This window comes from Capsicum annuum, chromosome 1, assembly GCF_002878395.1.
Source record: "Capsicum annuum cultivar UCD-10X-F1 chromosome 1, UCD10Xv1.1, whole genome shotgun sequence".
NCBI classification, from domain to species: Eukaryota; Viridiplantae; Streptophyta; class Magnoliopsida; order Solanales; family Solanaceae; genus Capsicum; species Capsicum annuum.
In genome coordinates this window covers 246,127,922-246,151,458 of record NC_061111.1, presented here as the reverse complement: position 1 = coordinate 246,151,458, position 23,537 = coordinate 246,127,922, and the positions used below count along the sequence as shown (strand labels likewise).

The 23,537-nt window shown below is 36.7% G+C and overlaps 2 protein-coding genes across 2 annotated transcripts; one reads left to right on the top strand and one right to left on the bottom strand.

Annotated features, from left to right (window-relative positions):
* Positions 1-15,529: 15,529 nt before the first annotated feature.
* LOC107862599 (glyoxylate/hydroxypyruvate reductase HPR3) lies at positions 15,530-18,597 on the bottom strand. Its single transcript, XM_016708230.2, has 2 exons — positions 18,081-18,597; positions 15,530-16,245 (listed from the first exon to the last, which is right to left on the bottom strand). The coding sequence occupies exons 1-2, from the start codon at positions 18,573-18,575 to the stop codon at positions 15,718-15,720; spliced, it is 1,023 nt and encodes a 340-aa protein (XP_016563716.2). The 5' UTR covers positions 18,576-18,597; the 3' UTR covers positions 15,530-15,717.
* Positions 18,598-21,657: 3,060 nt separating this feature from the next.
* On the top strand, positions 21,658-22,548 carry LOC107862593 (zinc finger BED domain-containing protein RICESLEEPER 2-like). Its single transcript, XM_016708219.2, has one exon. It carries the CDS (start codon positions 21,658-21,660, stop codon positions 22,546-22,548), a length of 891 nt encoding a protein of 296 aa, XP_016563705.2.
* The last annotated feature ends 989 nt before the right edge of the window (positions 22,549-23,537 follow it).

The following is a 23,537-nucleotide window of genomic DNA, read 5'->3' as shown; positions in this document are numbered from 1 at the left end:
TAGGAGGAGAACGTATCAGATCACCGTGTACCTGACATTGATGACACTTTCGAACAAATTGAATAGAATCCCTCTCCATAGTAAGCCAGTAATAACCTGCTCGAAGAATCTTCTTTGACAAGACATGACTGTTCATATGCAACCTGCATACTCCAGAGTGTATTTCAACCATGATTGCCGAGGCTTCTCTTGCATCTACACACTTCAAAAGTCCCAGATCTGGGGTTCTTTTATCTAAGATTCCCCCATTTAAGAAAAATCCACTAGCCAAACACCTAATAGTCCTCGTTTGATCGTTGGTGGCATATGCTGGGTATTTTCCTGACTGAATGTATCGCTTGATATCCAAGAACCAGGGTTCTCCATCCAGCTCTTCTTCAACCGCATTACAGTAAGCATGCTGATCACGACTCTGCATATGCACTGGATCGATGTAGGCTTTATCAGGATGTTGGAGCATTGAAGACAGGGTGGCTAAAACATCAGCAATTTCATTATGAATCCTTGGAATATGCCTAAATTTTACTAACACAAACCGTTGACATAGCTCCTACAAGCATTGTCGATACGGGATGAGCTTCAAATCCCGCGTCTCCCAATCGCCTTGAATTTGATGGATGAGCAAATCTGAATCCCCCAACACCAATAATTCCTGGACTCCCATATCAACAGCTAACCTCAAACCAAGAATGCAGGCTTCATACTTTGCCATATTATTAGTACAGTAGAATCAAAGTTGTGCTCTTACCAGGAAATGTTGCCCCGATTCAAAGATAAGAATCGCACCTATTTCGACTCTTTCATATTGACAGCTCCATCGAAGAACAACTTCCAACCTGGATCAGTATCTATAACGACTTCATCGACACGCGATACTTCTTTGTTAGGAAAATATGTCTTTAATGGCTCATACTCTTCATCGATGGGATTCTCAGCAAGATGATCTAGCAAGGCTTAGGCTTTCATGGCGGTTCGAGTCATATATACAATGTTGAACTCGGTAAGCATATTTGCCACTTTGCCAATTGACCTGTCGGCATAGGCTTCTGAAAGATTACTTTAAAGAATCCATGCGAGAGATGAGATAAGTAGTATAGGATGAGAGATAATGCTTCAACTTCTGTGCTATCCAAGTTAGGGCATAACACGTCCTTTCAAGAAGAGTATACCTGGCCTCATATGCGGTGAACTTCTTGCTAAGATAATAAATAGTCTGCTCCTTATTGCCTGTGATATCATGTTGACCCAGGACACAACCAAAAGAATTGTCCATGACTGATAAATATAAGATCAAAGGCCTACCAGGCTCCGGGGGTACCAGTACGGGCGGATTTGACAAATATCTTTTGATTCGAACGAACACTTCCTGACATTCTTCAGTCCATTTTACTGCAACACTCTTTTTCAGCAACTTGAATATGGGCTCACAAGTGGTTGGGAGTTGAGCAATAAACTTGCTAATGTAGTTCAGTCTACCAAGCAAACTCATCACCTCCATCCTATTCTTGGGCGGGGGAAAATCTTGAATGGCTTTGATTTTTGAGGGATCCAATTCAATCCCCCGACGACTGACCACAAACCCCAACAGCTTTCCAGATGGAACTCCAAATACACATTTTACCAGGTTGAGTTTGAGATTATACCTGAGAAACCTTTCAAAGAACTTTCTTAAATATTTAACATGGTCGACCCAACTTTTTGACTTGATAATCACATCATCCACATATACCTCAATCTCCTTATACATCATATCATGAAACATAGTGGTTATGGCTCTAATGTATGTTGCTCCATCATTCTTCAAACCGAACGGCATCACTCGATAACAATAGGTCCCCCATGGTGTGATAAAAGATGTCTTCTCCACGTCTTCATCATCCATAATGATCTGGTGATATCCAGCATAGCAATCCACAAAAGAGGCAACCTCGTGTTTAGCACAGTTGTCTAATAAAATATGGATGTTGGAAAGTGGAAAATCATCTTTCGGACTTGCTCTGTTCAAATCACGGTAATCAACACACACTCAAATTTTGCCATCTTTATTTGGTACGAGAACAACATTGGATAACTACATGTGATAACGAGCCACTCGAAGTACTTTGGCTTCAAGTTGTTTTATGATTTCCTCTTTGATTTTAATACTTACATCAGTTTTAAACTTCCTGAACTTCTGTTTAACAAGAGGGAACGTGGGATCATTTGGCAATTTGTGAGCCACTAATTTAGTGCTTAAACCAGGCATATCATCATAAGACCATGCAAAAACATACTTATAATCAATTAATGCTTGAATCATTCCATCTTTTAGCTATGGCAAAGCATGTACACTGATTTTAGTTTCCCTAATATCTTCTTGATCCCCTCGATTTATTGTCTCAGTCTCATTCAAATTAGAATTCGATTTGTCTTCAAACTGTTCCAACTCTTTGCTTATTTCTTTTAGTGCTTTTTCTTCATCATATTCCCCATCCTGCTTCATTACATCTTGATTAGTTTAGATTTTAAGGTCAGGCCAAAAATTTCACATGCATGTCATGTCATTAGAAGCAGCATAAAGAGAACTATATATAAAAAAAAAAAAGAAAAATAAAATATATTAGACACAAATCAAAAGGAACATTGCATTTCATTAAATAAAAAGATAGAAGGGTTTAAACATAGATGCCAACATAACATAAACAAACTAAAATCCAAATTACAACACTGAAATAACTCGGATAAACAGAAAAAAAACAAAATAAACTACCAAAACTCCCTTCTGACAGGGAGAGGAGTGACTTTCCAATTATTGAGTCAGACGGCCGGACCTATGAATTGAACTTCTGCCATACTTGTGCCGTCTCCTGCTTCGACCATATCAACTTCAATAAAAAGGTTCTGGCAGTTATCAACCAATTCAACTTTAAATTCCATATGCTTCGTGACACCGTTCTTAACAAATGATTCACTGAGTAGTGGCATTGGGAGAGGGAGTGACCATGTTTCTTTTTTCCTTCCCTTGGCTTTCTTCAGATCTTCAGCCGTAGGCTCAAATCCCAGACCAAACGTGCCCACGTTCTCACTTGGACATATGGGATGAACTATACCATTCAGAGATGCTCCCAAACCCTTTCCTAGATCAAATCCGTATTTCCAAATTTCACTCACCATCATGATAGAAGCGAAAGACAATTATGGTCCCGGTATAACCTGCCATTCAAGGATACGATTCACTGGCACTGTATCAAAAATTTTATAGACGAATGTCTCTCCTACGTTATTTGCTTCAATAAGAGACAAGGGAGAATATTCGTAGGCGGACAAATCTCCTTCACCATGAATAACCACTTCTTGCCTTTCATACTCAAACTTAATCATTTGGTGCAGTGTAGATGCAACCGCCTTAGCCTTGTGGATCCACGGTCTTCCCAACAACAGATTGTAAAAGGAGTTTATATTCAATACTTGAAACTCTATGGAGAATTCAACTAGCCCTATGATCAACATTAGTTATATTTCGCCAATGGAGTTTGATTTTGCACCATCGAAAGCCCTAACACATACATTGTTGGACCTGATCCTGTCAGCACCAATATTCAACTTTTGCAAAGTAGAAATAGGGCAGATATTTGCACCTGAACCTCCGTCAATCATAACATGAGTGACATAGAAATCTTCACACTTTACTGTAATGTAAAGGCCCCGGTTATGCCCTGTACCTTCAACAGGCAATTCATCGTCAGAAAAGCTAATCCGATTGACCTCAAAGATTTTTTCGACCATTTTCTCAAGTTGATTTATTGTAATCTCCCTACGAACATATGTTTCATTTAATACCTTCATTAAAATATCATGATGCTCCTTGGAGTGTAACAACGAAGATAAGAGGGAAATTTGAGCAGGAGTTTTCTTCAACTGGTCTATTATTGAATACTCTAGCAATTTCATCTTTTTCAAAAATTCTTCGGCTTCTTCTTTGGTGATAGGCTTTTTGATAGATGACGGTCCACTAATAATTGGCTTGGACTTTCTTAAACTTTTAGGCATGAATCATCTTCCTGACCTAGTCAAACCCCCTACCTCATCTACATCTTCCACTACTTCTTTCCCGTGTTAGGTTATCACAGTCTGCCCATAATTCCAGGGAACCCTTTTCGTATCAACTATCGGAGGTTGGGTCACCAGTTTGAGGATAATAGGCGCTTCCAGTGCTCCTTTCACCGTCAAGATGGGCTGACTTAGAGCTCCTACCACTGTCAACTTAGGTTTATCCTGACTTAAATCAACATACCTTCTAGTACCTTGTACTGTGATCAGGGGTTTCTTTGTGCTTTCTTGGGCTTTATCTTCTCTCATTCCTTCCTAGTTTAATGACATTGCTTTCAAAGACTCTGCTACATTCATCGATTTCTCCTCAATGGTCTGTATCTTGACAATAGGCTTATAACACCTTGAAGACTCTTTCCCATCATATATCAATTCTAACATATTGGTTTCAGCATGGGTTGGCAGCGGATTTTGGTTAATGTTTGGACCCTCCGGGGCCTGGTCCAGCATCTGATTTGTGTCAATTAAATCTTGGACAGCTCTCTTTAAATTCCATCATTTCTTGATATCATGGCCTGGCATGTCAGAGCAGTACGCATACCTTAAAGAATAATCGAGATTCGTCGGTGGTGGATTTAAAAGCCTTCGTCGAATTGGGCTTAAGACCTTCAACTTTCTCAACCTATCAAACAGGCTAGCATATGACTCCCCAAGAGGTGTGAATTGGTTTTTGACCGCCTTCTCATTCTTATACTCAGGCCTAGGTTCAAAACCGGGTCTGGAAGGGTTTTGGTAATTCGGTGGAGCGGATGGGCGATTTTGTGGAGCTTGCATGCGCCATTACAGGTAAGAAGGGGTTTGGGCATATGGCTGCACGCTATATACTGGGTACGGGGGTGGTGGAATGGAATATAAAGGATTTTGTGGAGGGTAGTAATGGTGGGGAGAAATATATAGAGCTTAGGTGTAGACATGGGTTGGGATAGGGGATAGGGGCGATTTAGTCTTTTAGGATAGGAATGGGTTCCAGCTATGACAGTCGCCACGTCCTCTTTCTTCTTTTTACCTTCGAATGTGCCAGATACACCTTGAATCGCTTGTGTGGTGGCTTTTAATGTGGCAAAACTCACTATTTGGCCGGTCTTGATTCTGTCCTCTATCATCTCCCTCATTTTGAGGACTTCAATAAAAGACTTTCCCATTGCCGAAAGTAAATATTGAAAATAGGTCTCATCCTGTGCCTGAATGAAAACCTCTACCAACTTACTTTCTTTCATTGGAGGCTTTACCCTAGCGGCCTGTTCACACCACCTTATCGCGTATTCCCTAAAACCTTCAGTGCTTTTCTTCTTCATGTTGACCAAGAATTTTTTGTCTGAAATCAGGTCGATGTTATACTAAAAATATTGAACAAACTCAGAAGCTAAGTCATCCCAGCTGTTCCACTTGTCTATATATTGATCGATAAACCATTCTGAAGCTAAATCAGAAAGACTCTCGCCAAAGAAGGTCATGAGCAGCTCTTCCCTTCCTCCTGCAGCCCTCAACTGGTTGCAATAACATCTCAAGTGTGCCACGGGATCACCGTGCCCTGCATACTTCTCAAACTTGGGCATTTTAAAACTGAGAGGAAGGTTGATGTATGGGAACATGCAAAGATCTTTATAGCAAACACTCTTATAATCTCCGATTCCCTGCAAATTCCTCATAGCTTGTTCTAAACTTTTCAACTTCCGTGCTATGACTTCCTGTTCCTCTGTTGCGATAGGTTTCTCCGTATAAAATGGAAATGTAGGTGGCTGAGTGTACCCATACGGTTCATTCATTCTCAAAGTAGGCTTCGGGGCATAATACTGACTATCTGGAACCTTCAATACTGGCTCACTGGTAGACCTAAGAAGCCCCATTGTGGGATGCACAACATATATGGGAGCGTCAGGTGGTGGCAGAGCCACGAATACCGGTGTGATCAGTGGCACCGGCTGAGCAGCGGGTCTTGATTGGGGAGCTACCAAGGGCACACCAGAACTGCCAGGGTAATAATGTCGCGGAGTGAATCCTGGCGCGTGGTCAGGTGACTCAGTAGGAGCAAAGAATTGCGCCTGAGAGAGCGGTGGTCAATTAGAGATATTCCTAAGACCTTCAGAGAGCAGAGGGGGAGGTATTCCACTGGCCCATGCCCGGTGCAAATCTATCAATTGTTGCCTGAGCCTTACTACCTCATCATTGTGTTCTGAACTTTCTTCCCTATGATCCTGATCCGGGTCAATGAGCGAATTTTCAATCTCCCTGCTAGCCATGGCGATCTTTGCTTTTGATCTAGTGAAGTAAGGGTGACTAGCCAGAGTGCTGCAAACCTACCACTGTTATCTGAAAGAACATGCTCATCAAAGACGACATCCATTAGGATTAAAGCACACAACAAGCATGGGAATCACATTGGTAAAATTGTCCTAAATTCATTTCTAGCAGCTTTTGAGGGTAGCGAGGTCATTTTAACATCATCCCAATTTTTGTCTACACTTATTTTTATCTACACTTATTATTATTATTATTATTATTATTATTATTATTATCATTATTATTCCTTTCCCTCTTTTTTTTTTGTATCAATCTCTGTTCTTTTCCTTTCTTGTCTCATCATCCTTTCTTTCTTTTCTTCTCTCGCTATCTACCTTTATTTTATCATTCTTTATGGCTTTTGCTTTTCTTTTTTAAAAAAATGATAAACAACGAAACAAACTGATTAGATCAAACTCAAAAGTAGGTTGCCTATGTATCATGTTGTACATGAATCAGATCTTGCGTAGTTCGAGCAGCATATGCATAAACATTGCATAATTGAAGTTTTTTTTCACAAAAACGAAAACAAACAAACAAAAGAAAGACGTAACCTCATAACATTTTGATGAAATAAAGAAACAAAACATGCAACGAATTTAGGACCGCTTTAAAAACCAAACAAAAAATACAAAACAACACTCTAGACCCCTAAGAAGACGTACGTGAAACTACTGATAAAGACCCTCATACCAAAACAACTTGACTCCGACTTAAAACTAACGCCACCCTACAATGATAGAAACATAAAAGACTAAAATTGAACAAAGATAAGAAATGTTCTTTCAGACTGGTGCTCTGCGTATGACCCTGGCTGAGATGGACCTGCCTGTGAAGTTCTCTTTCTCCCATTCAAACTTTGTAACATGTCCTGCAAAGACACCCTGATATTGGGGAGGAAGCTTTGGGCCCATATTCCTACCTCATTAGGAGTGCAATTAGAAAGATTGTTCTGACACCTTTCTACAATCTTGAACAAATCTGCTAACTAAACTCTCAGTGTCTCCACTTAGGACCCCGCACTTTCATCCTGATGGTCATCAACTATGCATTCTTCTTGTATTCTCCCTCTAAGCTGTGCTGGTAAGGGTTGACTGATACCCCGAGGGATGGATTGAATCCATACCCCATATCCCTGAGTGTACCCCGGATTATCCAAACTTTCTTTGAGAGTGTCCACACCTAGCTTTGTTGCATGCTTCCAGAATTGCTCGTATTTGCTTTCACCTAAGGCTTGGTCCTTGAAGTACTCAACATCCTTTGAAAGATCCACTACTGGTGGCACGTCCTGCGGCCTACCCAACTGGCTCATTACCCTAGAAGGACTGTATGGTCTAGTGCAATTAAGCCCTAACATAACTAGAAGGAGCTGCATTTGACAACCAAACAAGATTATCTTTGGTCAAAGCCACAGAAAAGTCCACAAAATGTTATTCTCGGTTCTTGACTCAAGAAATTCAATCCAAGCGTCGACTCCCACGGGTAGCGAGAATTTATCCAAACACAACCGGAAGTCCATGGATTTCACTCGATTAGGAATACAACGATCAACCATGTATGGTCTGACTAAAGGAGGCGCATGCAAATGCTCCATCATCCATAACTGCAATATCAAGTTATTGCCCTAAAAAAATCTCATCCCCCCTTCACTTCGGTTAAAGCCTTATATATTTCTGTTAAGATCATGGGTATGAGAGTGAACCTGCCCTTTTGATTAATGCCCTTGTCATTTTGATCCTTATGAAATAGAGCCATCACCACAGATTCCAAACGTGTATTAATACGTCTTTCTTCTAGCGGAAACACTAAAGTACCTAACAAAGCGAGGGTGAAGACTTCAAGACGCTTTCTCTCCCACTTCTCATTAGTCATATGAAATTCATCCCAAAAGCAATCAAAACCTTCCGAGGGCCCGAATCTAGCGAACAAAAAATCTAAGGAAACCCATGAATCACTTAAACAACCCAAATGCACACCATTACTTTTAAAACCACAAGACTGCAAAAACCTCACGCCAGTATGATTTCGTGCTCGAATCATATCCTTCTCGATATAGGGAAAATGCAACAAACCGGATATTTCTTCCAAAGTAGGAGTCATTTCACATTCCCTAAACCTGAACACCAAACTACTTGGATCCCAAAAGGTCAACAAAGCCTCTATTAAATCTGGACGAGGGGTAACATGCAGAAGTTCCGTAAGATCACCAAATATTTTAATTAGTTTCTACTGATCAACATAGTTAAACATTTCCCACCACTTGATTAACTTTTTGGGCACCTTGACAACCATCAGGACTCTACACTTGGTGGACAAATCCATCATGTAATAATACATAAGACGTTATCTCAAAAATTCGATAGGAGTAGAAGATTCCCAACCGTTGGGATTATTGACTCAAATATATGTCGATGGGACAGACCACTTCATGACTCCAATTTGCCGAACAGAAGTACTGAGCAAAATCAGTCTACTTGGCTAACAACTCTAGATTATGGGGCAAGAGACCTAGGCTAATAATAAGACAAAGCCCAACACAAAGATTACCGTACCCACCGAGGGTTGCCTACGTATCCCAACCCGAGGGAAAGGAATCAGGTATGCGTAGTTCATCCAGATTGGACAATTAACGATTAACTAATAAATCTAACTTAAGAGACACAACCAAAAACAAACGAATAAAAACTTTTTTTTTATTTTCAACTAGACACTTCAACTAAGACTGACACCACCAATTATGAAGAAAAATCTTTTTGGTATTTTTGCTTTTGACAAACAAGTAGAAAAGGCAAACAAAACCCTCTTTTTTTCCTTTTTTTTTTTGAACTTACGGTACTTTGAGAAGACAAATGCAAAACATAAAAAAAATATTTTTGAGTTTTTGGATCGTGAAGAACAAAAGCCATAAAGAACTCTAAAATAAACTACGACACTCTTTTTGATTCATTCTTTTCGACTCACTTTTTTTTCTATTTTTTTTTCTTTTTTTTTTCTTTTTCATTTTTGCCTACGCACCTTACTCGTAAAAAATGTTTTTTTTTTTCAAATCAGTCCATCAAATGACCACGTTATCCTTAAAGATGCAACAGTTAGCACGTAGGGATGCTTTAGAGGTGAGTCTCCTACAAAGGGCCATGTGGGTCCCGCTAGGTCTCAGTATGATGCACATAAGCATGACCTAAAGGCTGACCTACGTTGTGGTTCACTAACAAGGTTGTTTGGGGAGCGTATGGTCGATAATGGCTGTTTTGCTTTCCACCTACTCCATAACACCGACGGCTCCCCCCCCCTAAAATAAGGGTGACTCAACTAGAGGTCGTGTACAACATGTGTACTACGGACTTGTTGCAGAAAGAAGGTCTGGGGGTAGACACATGATGTCAGATATAAAAGCGGTAACACATAGGATAAATACTGTACACAAAGAGCACGAAAACATACAACAGTGATAACAATAACACAAACAATGATCACAAACAATGTTTATACACCTATAATGACAAACAAAGCCGATACGACTCCAAAAATAAGCTCGAATTTTGAAATGTTCCCCAGCAGAGTCGCCAGAGCTGTCACACCCCTTTTTCAACCAAAAAAGATTTCATTTTTAAGTTTGAAAGGGTTTTTATTATTAAGTGACAAAAGATGAAAATTTGTTTTCGAAAAGGATTCATTTTATTCAAAACTCAGAGTCGCCACTTGGCATGGTCCGGTGTGCCAAGTCACCTTTGGAAAACCCTTTTCAAAATGATTTTAACTCTGTAGAACTGATCCGCGAACAGAGATTCTGACTAAGGAATTCTGTTGATCGAGGGGAAGGTGTTAGGCACCCCTCGGTCCCATGGTTTGACCACGTTCGCCTGGTGGAGTGTATCGGCTATTTTGGCATCACAAATGTATAAACCACATAAAACACATAAACAAGCAACAAACACGTCAAACCACAATCCAAAACCAAAATAATAATGTTCAGTCCAATTATATAGTCCAAAAGTAACGACATACGGAAAGGTAAAACCTATTCTATTCTAAGCTAGTCCTAAACTAAACTCCAACCCGCTGCCTCGGGCCTTCATCACGAACATCCTCCGGGTACAAAATACTTCAGGGCATTCCCCGGATAAAAATAATACGAGTACTTCGGGGCATTCCCCGGCCAATTGATACAAGTGATCCCAAAGCACATATAGCCAAAAACCATTCAATCACACAAATCAAATATTCCATCAATCCACAATCCCTAAACTCGCCTACCCGACCTATGTTGCCTATCAAGCTTTTGATTTTAAAATAATTCTATCAAATTCATGCTTAATCCGAATTAAATAAAATGACAATAGTCCAAAATTTAACTACATTCAACTTTTAGCAACTTCTTATTCCCACCCCAAAATGCTTTTTCAACCACATGACTAAACCAATTCGATCATCAAATCCCTTTTCAACATTCGAAACCCACATCAAACATATACGTCCAACAGAGATTCAACGTTTCATGCACATGACTAATTCATACTCGCAACAACAATTAATACGACTAAAATATCCAAACCCAAATCGCAAAATCACAACAAAACCACATTCGAAATAATGAAAAGATAAAGTTAAGGAATGGACCTTCCGATATCAAATTTTTTATGACAATAAGAGTCGAAAGAAATCCGAATCCGAAAGCTCAAATAGAAAACCTCAACAACGATGAAACCCCAACTCAGTATCGATAAATAGTAACCCAAAACTGCCTCAATAGATTTTACTTTAGTCGATAATAAAGAAAACCCAAACTTGAAATTTCGAATAGAACCTTGACAGCAATGAATCCAACCCGAATAGCAGAACAACAGCCCAAAACTGATCACAACATTCCGATTAAAACCCAAATAGTATCCAAATTTTGAGAAAATAGTACGAAAACCAACGAGTCCCAAAACCCCCGAAATCCAACAGAGAACTAAAACTAATTAAAACCGAGCTCCGATGAATGGACAACGACAAAGACGACCAAAACAGTGGACGCCGACCAAATTTCGTCCAAATATCAAAGGAAAATAAGAAGGTTTTTGTCGATTTTGAGATGGTATAGATCAAACAACGAGAAGGAAAACCAATCGGCGAGCTTGAGGCAGATTCCGACGAGCTTGATACCGATTCCGGTGAAAGTTTCACCAAAAAAAGCTCGATAAGATCGAACTTCTCCCGGTTTCACTGTTTCTGGCTGAAAATCTCAAGCTCCTTCCATTTTTCTCGACCCCTTCCTCACTGATATCCGTGTGTACGTGTTTCTCGGTGGGAGAGAGTGTTTTTCGACGACCTGAATATGTGCACGCGAGATTTGTGAGGATCTGAAAGGGGTGAGTGTGTGCGTGTGTATCGTGAATATGGTGGAGAAGAGAATGGTGCCTCTCTTCTTGTGAGGTGAGCGTCTTTTTTTTTCTCTCCGTCCTTTGGATCTGGTTTTCTCCAAAGAAAAAATGGAAAAGATGGAGTGTATATGCTCTTTTCTTTATGTCAAAGAAATGTGGGGGAGGGGTGGTTACGTGGGGTAGGGGTAGAAGGGGTAGGGGTTAGGATGTGTTGTCAATTTTTAGTTGGGTGGGTTGTTAGAATATTAGGATAAGACAAGGTTTGTTATGTTTTTGTATTTTGTGAGGGTATAATAACATGGATGAGGGTACACGGTAGGATAAGGTAAAATTGCGTAAATTAATCTTTCGGAGGGACAAAATTACGTGTCTACATATATATGTGTGTGTGTGTGTGTGTGTGTGTGTACTAGAAGGTTCCCAGCATTAAAATTAAAATTAATTACCTTTAGGGGCGACATTGTCGCCACAAAGTAACTTTTAGCGACGACTTATATTTGGTGCCACTACAAAAATGGAGCCAAAAATTTTATTTTCGTGGGAACTAAAATTTTCGACATAGTGACGCATATTAGCGGCGACAAAAATTAGTCAATGATAAAAGACGATTTATTGCAATGAAAATATTTGTCGCCACTATATATGGCATTTCTGCTGCAATAAACTTAGTCGCTACTAATTGTCATCACTATATAGCCTGTTTTTTGTAGTGACTAGAAGATCAATCACAAGCTATCTAATTAAACTAGGAGGTTCTTAGATTTCTTGGAAGTCAAAGACAAATTACTATATCAAGGAGCTCTGCTGAAGCATATTACCAAAGTTTAGCCTCTGTAGTAGCTGAGATTGCATAGTTAGTTGGTCTGAAGAGTTGAATCTGGATGTGCACCTGTCTGTTCCTCTTTATTGTGATAGCAAGGCATCTATACAAATTGCAGTTAATCTTGTGTTCCATAAGCACACTAAACACATTGTTATAGAATGTCATTTTATCCGGGAAACTTCAACAGGGATTAATCAACACTCACTACTTAGCCTCTTCTGAACAACTGAAAGATTTATTGACAAAGAGTTTGTGCAGTCTCCAACATTCTCATCTCTTGTCCAAGATTGGCATGATAAACATCTTCAGTGTGCCCAGCTTGAAGGGGTGTAAAGAATGGATCTTGGACCTAACTCAACCTCAAAAGCTAGTTCATAAGGGGAGGATTGCCCAAGATCATATAAGGAAACAAAGGACCCTTTAACCCATCGATGTGTGACTCCAACACCCCCTCCGTACGCCCAGTATTGAACATCTAGAGCGTGGATAATATAGAATGGGGGTCCCAACATCGAAAATAAATGAATTGAGTGAACTTGGCTCTGATACCATGTAAAGAATGGATCTTGGGCCTAACTCAACCTCAAAAGCTAGTTCATGAGGGGAGGATTGCTCAAGACCATATAAGGAAATCAAGGACCCTTTAAGCAATTCTACCTGACAAAACAGAATGGCCTAAATAGCAATAGCTTATTATATTAATCTTCTTAATGTATGTGCGATTACTGAATTTCAATATTTGAAATATCAGTGAAATATATTCATTGAGAAGTATTTTAAAAATAATAATGGCTTTTACTCGTAATTTTGGATGTGATATCATATTTCCAAATTTGAAGACCCCTTTGTATGAATTCGGATGGCTTACGTCCTTCGTAACGCATTGCAAAAACTTAATAAATACTTAATTTTGTTTCATTTCATACGATAAGATGATCTAGAAAATTGAGAAAAAGAGAGAGGCCTTTTGTACAAGTTTCAAGTATTTCCTGCAATTTCTTTGTTTTTAACACCTAATTTACAATTCGAGCTTTTGTAGGTTGAAGCAAATAATGCTCAGATGAGAAGAGTTTATGCATTCACTAGTAGCACTCGTTAGACATTTTTAGAAGGCCTTTAACTTGACATCAAATTATAACTATGGCCTTTAACTTTATCAGTGCACAAGTAGGACCTTTAACTATACAAAAGCTGAACAAAAAAACACTTCAATCCTACCTGGCAAAAATGAGTGTATACACTCAAAACCACGCATGTTAGAGTTAGAACTGAAATATTTTTTTGTTTAGCTTTGATATAGTTTAAGGGCCTACTTGTGCACTGACAAAGTTAAAGGTCATAGTTATAATGTGTCTTTTTTATTAGGTGGCAGCATCTAAGTGGATTACCAATCCACGTAGGAGCGATTGAGTTTCACGCATGTAAGTTGCAGAATTGAAGTGTTTTTTTGTTCAGCTTTTATATAGTTAAAGGATCTGCTTGTGCACTGGCAAAGTTAAAGGGCATTGTTATAATTTTGCGTCAAGTTAAAGGTCCTGTTTATGTATTATGTCTTTCTAGAATTTCTAATTATAAATATATGATGATATTTTATTATTAAAAAAATTTGCATGTTATGAAATCTTTAAAATTAAAACTATGGATCAAGGGACTCTTCCGTGATCATGAAGAAGGAGCAAATCTGATATTTGTAAAACCATTTATGATTGATTTTAGCGAGATTAATTTTATCCATAAAACCATGTAAATTTGAACACCTAATGTTCGCTTAGACGAGTCCATCACGAGTCAAGAAATTAAACCAGCTTCCTTAATACTGAAGTTCAAAAATTAAACTAGAGATGAATTTAGGTACAGAAAAGATAAACAACAATAACGTTTATCTGAAAACCTCTTTGCTTAAGGGAGATAAAAACCACGACCTACCGCGTAGAATTTTAATAATCCTGCTACAAGACTCGTGCAACAACTGTTCCACACCCAACACATCATTTAACTCTAGTTGACACTCCTAGAAAACTCAACCCAAGAGAAACACCAAACAATTACTGAAGAACCCGAACTTGACTAAACATTAGATGATGTGACAACTGAATCTAGTTAATACGAAACAACCTAAAGACTTAGACAAGTTCAACATCGACTATCCTTTATAACACAGGAGGAGATTTACAATTTAAGAATAAAAGAAACAAGACTCAAAAATACAACAAAGACTTGCTAACATTCAATCAGGTCCCTTTGTTGAAAATGAGCGATGTTCTTAGAATAAGGATGGCTTTTTCTATGAGAGACAAGATTCTTGTGATTGCAAAAACTAGAATTTGCTCTAGTCACTTCTTGCTCTTATAAGAGAAAGCAACACTTAGGTAGCCTGTCATTGATCGAGGTTGGACAAGCCTACTGCTCCTCTGCTGCAGTGCCACCAACCAATTGCAGAAAAGTACAATTTATAACTGTACGAAGTCAATTACAACTTGGATTAGAAAGTCACGGACCAGGTCCCTTGCAAAATAGTTTGCTGATCATCAAAATCACCAATACAACACCTAAATTGTGGGGTTTTGACCTAGTCGTAATTAGGTAAATTGGTGATCTTATTTGGAAATCAAAATCAAATCAAAACTTGAATATTGGAATGGAATCTTGAACTTGTGGGTAACCCGTCCACGTAAATTAAATTCACAAGCGCACACAAAATAAGGAAAAATGACTGTCTATATTAACTTTCTCGGGCATTCCCCGGAAAATGAATTCATTTTTTAAAGTGAACAAGGTACGCAAGCAACCAAGACGCGCCCAAATAAAAAAATATTACCATCCCTGAGATTGAGATCCTAGAATCGGCTGTCAATCGACATCATGTGCGGCCTAAAACATGCTCCTATCGAACTAACAAGTAAAATAGATAGTCATTTAGTTGTTAGCCATCTATTTCTCTCATTTAGGAGTTAATTCGAAAACTAAATGATTATGTGGAGCGGGAAGGTGAATGCTATTAAAGGTTACATCTTATCCCTTGCAACTATTTATTGAACTAATCGTGTTTTCTTTTCCACAATTAAAATGAGGATGTCGATTTAATGGTGAAACTAATAAGAATACAATTGAGCACGACGTTTTATTTTATTCTACGTGTCTTAATTAATCTGGGCACAACATTCAATCATATTGCTTGATAGCAGTAATCAAGGGTTTATTGGAGAAGAAAGCTTCCAAATTAGCCATGGTAAGTTTGAAAGCATTGGAAAATACTTCTTCCGTAAATGCCCCTCTATGTGGGGTCAACACAACGTTGTCTAACTCAAACAGCTCATTGGGCACGTTAGGCTCATTGTCAAACACATCAAGTCCAGCTCCTGCAATCTCTCGACTCATTAGAGACGTGACCAATTCTTGTTCGTGGATGATGGGCCCACGCCCAACGTTCACAATGATCCCGTTTTCTCCTAGGGATCTCAACACATCTCGGTTGATCATGTGGCGCGTTTGGTCTGTGAGGGCGCAACAAATGATCAAGACATTGCAATTGTAGGCTAAATCAATGACTTGTGGATAGAACTCATATGGGATGGATGGTTTTTGCTTCCTTGAGTTGTATGAAATTTTGCAACCAAAGGCCTCTAACCTTTTTGCAACTTCTGATCCAATGTTTCCAAATCCAACAATACCAACATGTTTGCCACGCAGCTGAAAGGATAGATAGTCAAATAATTAAATATGATTAAAATTGTAGAGTCAATTTCTCAAATGGTCACTCTAACAAAAAATATTTATCTCAAAAAGTTATTCAACTAATAAATCTTTGAAATTGAAAAAAGATGCTCAGTCCACTCTCTTTTCGATCCAACTTGTAGTTATTTCACCTAAAAGTCACTTAGCTGGTTTAAGTTATATTTTCAGTAGATATTGTTGACCTAAAAAAAGTCTCAAATTATTAAAGTGAACGTATTTGGAGTATGAGAGTTATGAATATAATAGTACTTAATAGAGAAAATGGTCAAAAGTCCACTCAATCTTTACCCAAAATCTCAACTACACACTTATACTTTACTGAGGTCCTATGACCCTCCTGAACTATTTTATAGGAGAATAATTACCACCCTTAACTATTTTAAAGTGGAATTATTACCCCCTCGAAAACTGATAACCAGTCATTTGGGCATGTGGTGTGATGCGCTACCACGTCATGCCACTTCATTTTTTCTATTTTTTACTCTAAAAAAATTAATTATTTAACATTATTATTTCCTTTTTGCTTCCCCTTTTTCATTTTCTTCTTCAACCCAATTTCATCTTCTTGGGTCAAAAATAGAAAATGAGTGTGTAAATGTACCTCACACATACACACGTATGTTCTTCTTCAACCCATTAATGGCGGATAAATGCTCCTCAAAGCTTTTCATCTCTTTTTGCTCAAGATCGTCATTAATGGCGAATTCTTCCCCATTGTGGAAATTTAAAGCTTTGAGCTCGCCAATAATGGCGGATCTTGAGCAAAAATAGAGAAAATTGGAGAAATGGGTTGAAAATTATACGTGGGTTCTGTTGGAAATTATATATGGCATTGTGGAAATTCAAAACTTTGAACTCGCCATTAATGGCGATCTTGAGCAAAAAGAGAGGAAATAGAAGTTCTTGAATTTTTGCAAGTTTTTTGAATCGGAGTTCCTCATTCAAGAATTCATTAATCGGAGAAATCTTACTGTTTTCTTAGTTCAAGTGTTTCTTGGTTTCGGTAATAACATTTTTCAAATTATCAAAAAACACCATTAATCAGAATTTGGAGATGAGAAAGATGATGAACTCCATTAATGAGTTCTTGAATTTTTGTTTTGAAAAAGAGAAGAAGAAGAAGACATGATGTGGCAATTATAATGACGTGGCAATCCAAAAATAAAGAATTTTAAGTGAAATGGACTCAACTGACGTGCTCATGGACGGTGTAGTCACGTCCGTTGACACGTCAGCAATTGGGGGTAATAAATTCGGTAAAAATAAATTTAGGGGATAATAAGTCACCTTTAAAGGTTGAGTGTGTAGTTGAAATTTCGAATAAAAATTGGAAAGGTAATAGACCATTTTCTCTACTTAATATAATAATATCAGGTATAGATTAAAGATCTTTCATAACTTTAATGAATTTGAACATAGGTAATAGACCATTTTCTCTACTTAATATAATAATATCAGGTATAGATTAAAGATCTTTCATAACTTTAATGAATTTGAACATATGATAACACGTTGCTTACAATTTTTACTAGTGCATTAAAGTTTTTCTTTACACAAAAATAGGTATTGATCTCTCGATCCATTATTATTTTATGTGGGCCTGGGTCAGAAAGGTTGTCAAGCTATTTCATATTAAAGAGAGGAACATTCAAAGTTTATTTATCAGATGTTCACTCAACTGATAAAGTAATTATTATCTCTAAAAATCACAGTTATTTTATGATATAATAACTGATTCTATTAGTTGAGTCATCATTTGAGATATCAGCATGAAACATGCAAGAACAAACCTTGAAAGTACGAGGAGGGAAGCATTGATGATCGGACCAACCCCGAGCTCGAATATATCTGTCAGAAGCAGGAATTCTCATAGCAACAGCGAGCAACAACCCGACAGCCATGTCCGCAACATCCTGGCTGAAAGCGGGGCCAGCATTGGTGACATATATGCCCCTTTTTCGACACTCCATCAAGTCGATAAGCTCAACCCCGGTGTTCTCACAGGCGATAACACAGAGGGATAGTAGAAGAGAGAGGATTTCGGCGGTGATAGGAGTGACACTAGAGCAAAGAATAGCCCTCGTAGATTGGGCGTGTGTTGTTAGGAAATGGTGGATAGATTCTGGCGACTCCCATGCTTTAAGAAGACTAAATTTCTTTTCGAAAAGGCTTTCGTGCATCGAGAAAATAGGCCCCGGATGGAGAATGAGAAGTTGAGGGAGCTCTTCTACATTTTGTCTTCCTAATGATTGATCACTAGTTGCCTTGGAAGATTGATTTACCATATTTAATTACCAAAAATTAATTGGCTCTCTCTTGAGGCTCTTGAATGGCACGATTTATAGGCACATACATAATTATGGTTTTAACTGATCAATAGTTAATGAAGCAGTAAAAATGTGAATCTTTTCAATGAGTGTAGTTAAGTAGTAATTTATTACTTTCTCCATCTCCTTTTAGTTGGGCATATTTTATTTTATAAGGTGATTAAAAATTTATAAATTGAATGATTAGTTTTACAATTTTACCTTTTACTCATATTAATGATATTCGTGTCGGGTCCAGCCTCATCCTTCAAAATGCAGGAAATACAAAGTTTATATTTGTTGCATGTCTGTTTTCTAAATTGTGGATCCGGCTCCTCTCCATTTCTCTTCTCTCCAATTTTTTCCAGTTCTTGTTTGGATTGAAGACACATATCATAATTTAAAATTAATGGTTGAGATTTAGTTAGTTAAATCAAAGTTATAACCATAGTTATCTACTTCCATATATTTAGTTATATTTCTTCCTTAAATATCCATTATATTTTTTACTCAATATTTTTAAAAAAAATCTTTATGGACACAAATATATATTAAAAACTTGTCCTAAATATTTTTATTTTTTTAAAATTCATAATATAGTTAAAAAAAAAAATTTCTAGTTGAGAATTCAAAAGAGTTACATAAAGAAAATATAATGAATTTATTTGGCACAATCTTTATATTTGATCCGAAAAACGTATAATGGATTTATTTGGCACATAAAAAAATAAAATTAGAAAAACTTCAAGCCACAATCTTTTTTTGAAAAATATAACTTAAGAAAAATGGCAGACGTTAGGAAAAAAAAAGGTATAAAGACAATAGGGATAATGAATTTATTTGGCATAATCTTTATATTTAATTCGACATATGTATAATGAATTTATTTGACATTTACTGTGAGTCAATTCATTACTGAGAATTAAAATTATAAAAATATATATGTATGTAGATGCATATAGCCAGTCAAAGAAATTGATGATGAAATCTAAGTGATTGTGCGACCGGTATTTCATAAAATGGAGTTCATTCCCTTTTATAAGTGGCTTTTCGAGCCCTTCTTGAAACCATTGTTAAAATGTACGTTAAGCAATTAAATAAATTGAGAATGAAATTTTTGAAAATAAAGAAAATAAAATTAGAAAAACTTCAAGTCACAATCTTTATTTTTTTATTTGAAAAACATTACTTAAGAAAAATGGCAAACATTAGTAAAAAAAAACAGAAGTAAAAAACCAACAGAAAATTGTTCAAAGATAAAAAGAAAAGAGTTTAATATATTTAAGAAAGATATAATAGATTATTAAAAATATTTAAGCCACAAATACATGGAAGAAGATAACTATGGTTAGAACTTTGATTTAACTAATTAAATCTCAATCATTAATTTTAAACTATGACATGTGTCTTCAATCCAAACAAGAACTTGGGGAAATTAGAGAGAAGAAATTGTCAAGCTTACATTTATTGGCTAGAAAAAAGATTTGATTTTCATGATTTTCTAATGTCAATGATGACATAGACATGGACATTTTTTTGCCTATAAAAGGAGCTCATATGGCTGGGCATATTTTGATTAAAATCAAAAAAATCAAAAAATCAAACCGAAATTTAAATTTGGTTTCAGCTTTTCAATTTTTCTGTTCGGTTTCGATTTTTAATTTATAAATTTTGGTTATACATTTCCGTTTTTTGAAAAATAAAATTCGGTTAAACCGAAAATCCGAAATCCAAAATTATATTAATAACATATATATATATATATATATATATTAATTTATTTTATATATAATATAATATATTTAATATATAAATAATAAATTAATAAATATATAATAATTTTTTTATAACCCTAATTTTCTAAACCTAAAACATATTAGATATATCTTCATTCTTCAGTTCTTCATAGCAGCCGTTTCTAAACCTATTTTTCTTTACAAATTGCAATCGCCAATCAGTCAAGGACTCAAGGACACCGGAAGGGGGCGATAGAACGTCGGTGACAACAACGACGAAGACTCCCTTTCTTTACTATGAGTCTACGACACTGGAGGCAGCGATTTGTGATGGGTGTAACTGGTGTTTGTGTTTTGTAACCAGTGAGTCGGTGACTGACTAGCTGAGTTCTTCAAAATATCGACTGGTTGCAGGTGACATTCCGGCAATCAGACCCTTTTTTTTTTATTATTTATTCCGACGATTAGTCAGCCTTCAAATATGTCTAATGTTCGTATTTTTTATTAATTATTTTCATTTAACTTGATACTTAAGGTTAAAGGCTTAGAGCTAATAAACAAATTATTTTGTTTTCGCAGATTGGAAGTAGGATAAGTGAAGATGGAGCATTTAATGAAAATATTTCAATTTCATCTCCAAATGAAGTTGAAACTGTGGTTGAAGATGAACAATCGGGAAAAAAAAAAAGCTCGTGGAACCAAGGGCAAAATGTTGGCAGTGGTTTGACAAAATTATTGATGGAAAAACCGAATCTCAGAAAGCAAAATGTAAGTATTGTGGCAAAATTTATGTTGTTGCTTCAAGTTCTAGTGGTACTTCAATGATGAATAATCACATGTTAAAATTATGTCCTTACCTCCCTAATCGCCCTAATATTGGTGTGAAAGAGAAAGATAGTCAAACAAAATTAGCTTTTCTACCATCTTCTACGGATGAAAAGGGAGGGGCATTGGGTACTTGGACATTTGATCAAGGACGAAGTAGGAAAGCTTTAGCTCAAATGATAGTTGTTGATGAGTTGCCGTTTAGTTTTGTTGAAAAGGAAGGTTTTAGAAATTTCATGAGAGTCACAGTGCCGCACTTTCATATTCCTTCTCGTAGAACCTTGACAAGAGCTTGTTATCAGTTCTACAATGAAGAAAAATAAGTTTTGAAAAAGGTTTTAAAAGAAGTACGTCCAAAAGTTTGTCTTACGACTGATACTTGGACGTCTATACAAAAGATTAACTACATGTGCCTAACAGCTCACTTTATAGATACAAATTGGAAATTGCATAAAAGAGTGATAAATTTCTATCCAATTTCTAGTCATAAAGGTGTTGATATGGCTGCTTCTATTACTAATTATTTGCTTGAATGGGGTTTGGATACTGTTTTTAGTATTACAGTTGATAATGTTAGTTTCAATGATGTTACACTGATAGAAATGTCTAAACAATTAAGTAACTGGGGAACTAACATAATGGAGGGTCAACATCTTCATGTGAGGTGTATGGCACATATTCTTAATCTTATTGTGCAAGATGGGTTGAAGGAAATTGATAAGTTTGTCAAGCGAGTGAGACAAGCTGTGAAGTATGTTAAACAATTTGCCGCGCGAGTTAAAAAGTTCAAAGAATGTTGTGAATCTCAATTGATAACTTGTAATAAATCTTTATGTTTAGATGTTTCTACTCGATGGAACTCTACATACTTGATGCTTGAAACAACACAACATTTTGAGCTTGCATTTGAAAGATATAGTTTCTATGATAATGGTTTCTTGGATTATCTCCGTACCTCTCCTTGTGAAGATGGAAGTAAGGCAAGCGCCTTTGTAAGTGAGGACTGGGAAAATGTGAGGACAATGGTAAAATTTTTAAAAACTTTTTATGATCTTACTTTGAAAGTTTCTGGTTCAAACTATGTTACTACAAATGTACACTTTGTGAAAATTGCTGAGCTTGATCTGATTTTGAAAGACATGATAGAAAATCAAGATTCTAATTTGAAAAAAGTGGCATCAAATATGAGGAAAAAGTTTAGAAAGTATTGGGGTACTCCAGAGAAAATGAACAAAATGATCTTTATTTCATCTGTGTTGGATCCCCGCAACAAACTTGAATATGTTCCTTTTGTAATTGTGGACATGTTTGGAAAAGAAATTGGGGACAAGTTGTCCGATTCAGTGGAGTCATACATGAAAGCCTTGTTTGAGCATTATGTTAAGAAATAAAAAAACTCTTCATCTTTATCATTTTCCACTTATTCTGGGAATTCTTCATCTATAAGTGGTTATGGAAACTTTCAAAGAAGCGAAATAATAAGAACAAAACAATAATTTGAGAAGCATAAAGAAATTAGTGGAGGTTCAAGTAATAAATCCGAGTTGAAAAAATATCTTGCTGAAGAAATTAAGCCAGATTCGGAACAATTTGATATATTATGTTGGTGGAAAGTTAATGAGCCAAGATTTCCCATTCTCGCCGAGATGGCTCGTGATGTGTTAGCCATTTTCATTTTCAGTGTCGTATCTGAATGTGTATTTAGCACGGGAGGTCGGGTTATTGATCCCTTTAGGAGTTCATTAAATCCTAAACTAGTGCAATCTCTTATTTGTCTTCAAGATTGGCTTAGAAATGAATCTACTCCAATTAATATCGAGGAAGATATAGAGTATCTTGAGCAACTTGAAGTTGGTAAGAATTTTATAATTTTCTGTTCATTCTATTAAAAAAAATTCTTAGTTATATTGCACATCAACTAACAAGTGTCTTATATTTTTTCAGAAATGGCTTGTAGCGGCACGAATTCTAGCATTGTTGATATGTAGTTGTCAATAAGCAAATGTGAATTGTAGGTAAGTTTGTTTTTGGGTTCTTCTTCTACTACTTCTACTATTTTCTTGATTTAATAAGTTATGGACTATAAGTTTTTTTCTCTCAGTTGTACACTTCTTAGGATGTGGATGATCTGTAATGTACTGTATTGTATTGTATTTTGCTGATCTATAGAAGTTTTATGAGTCGTTTGATGAAGTGTTCGATGAAAAATGGATTGTATCTAAAGAGGAGTATTCAGGTGAGTTTATGGCATTTTCTATTTAACATGGTAGTTTATTGCATTTGCTTTATTTTACATTTGAGAAACTATTAAGAAGTTTTTGGAATGAAAACCAAAGCTAATCCTGAGACACAGGCTCTGGCAGCACTTGCCTGTTTAGCC

Excerpts from the sequence above, each read along its gene's own strand:
- LOC107862599 (XM_016708230.2), bottom strand. The coding sequence starts at position 18,575 with ATGGTAAATCAATCTTCCAAGGCAACTAGTGATCAATCATTAGGAAGA. Across the intron at positions 16,246-18,080 it reads TCCCTCCTCGTACTTTCAAG|CTGCGTGGCAAACATGTTGG; the intron begins GTTTGTTCTTGC and ends CTATCCTTTCAG.
- LOC107862593 (XM_016708219.2), top strand. The coding sequence starts at position 21,658 with ATGGCTGCTTCTATTACTAATTATTTGCTTGAATGGGGTTTGGATACT.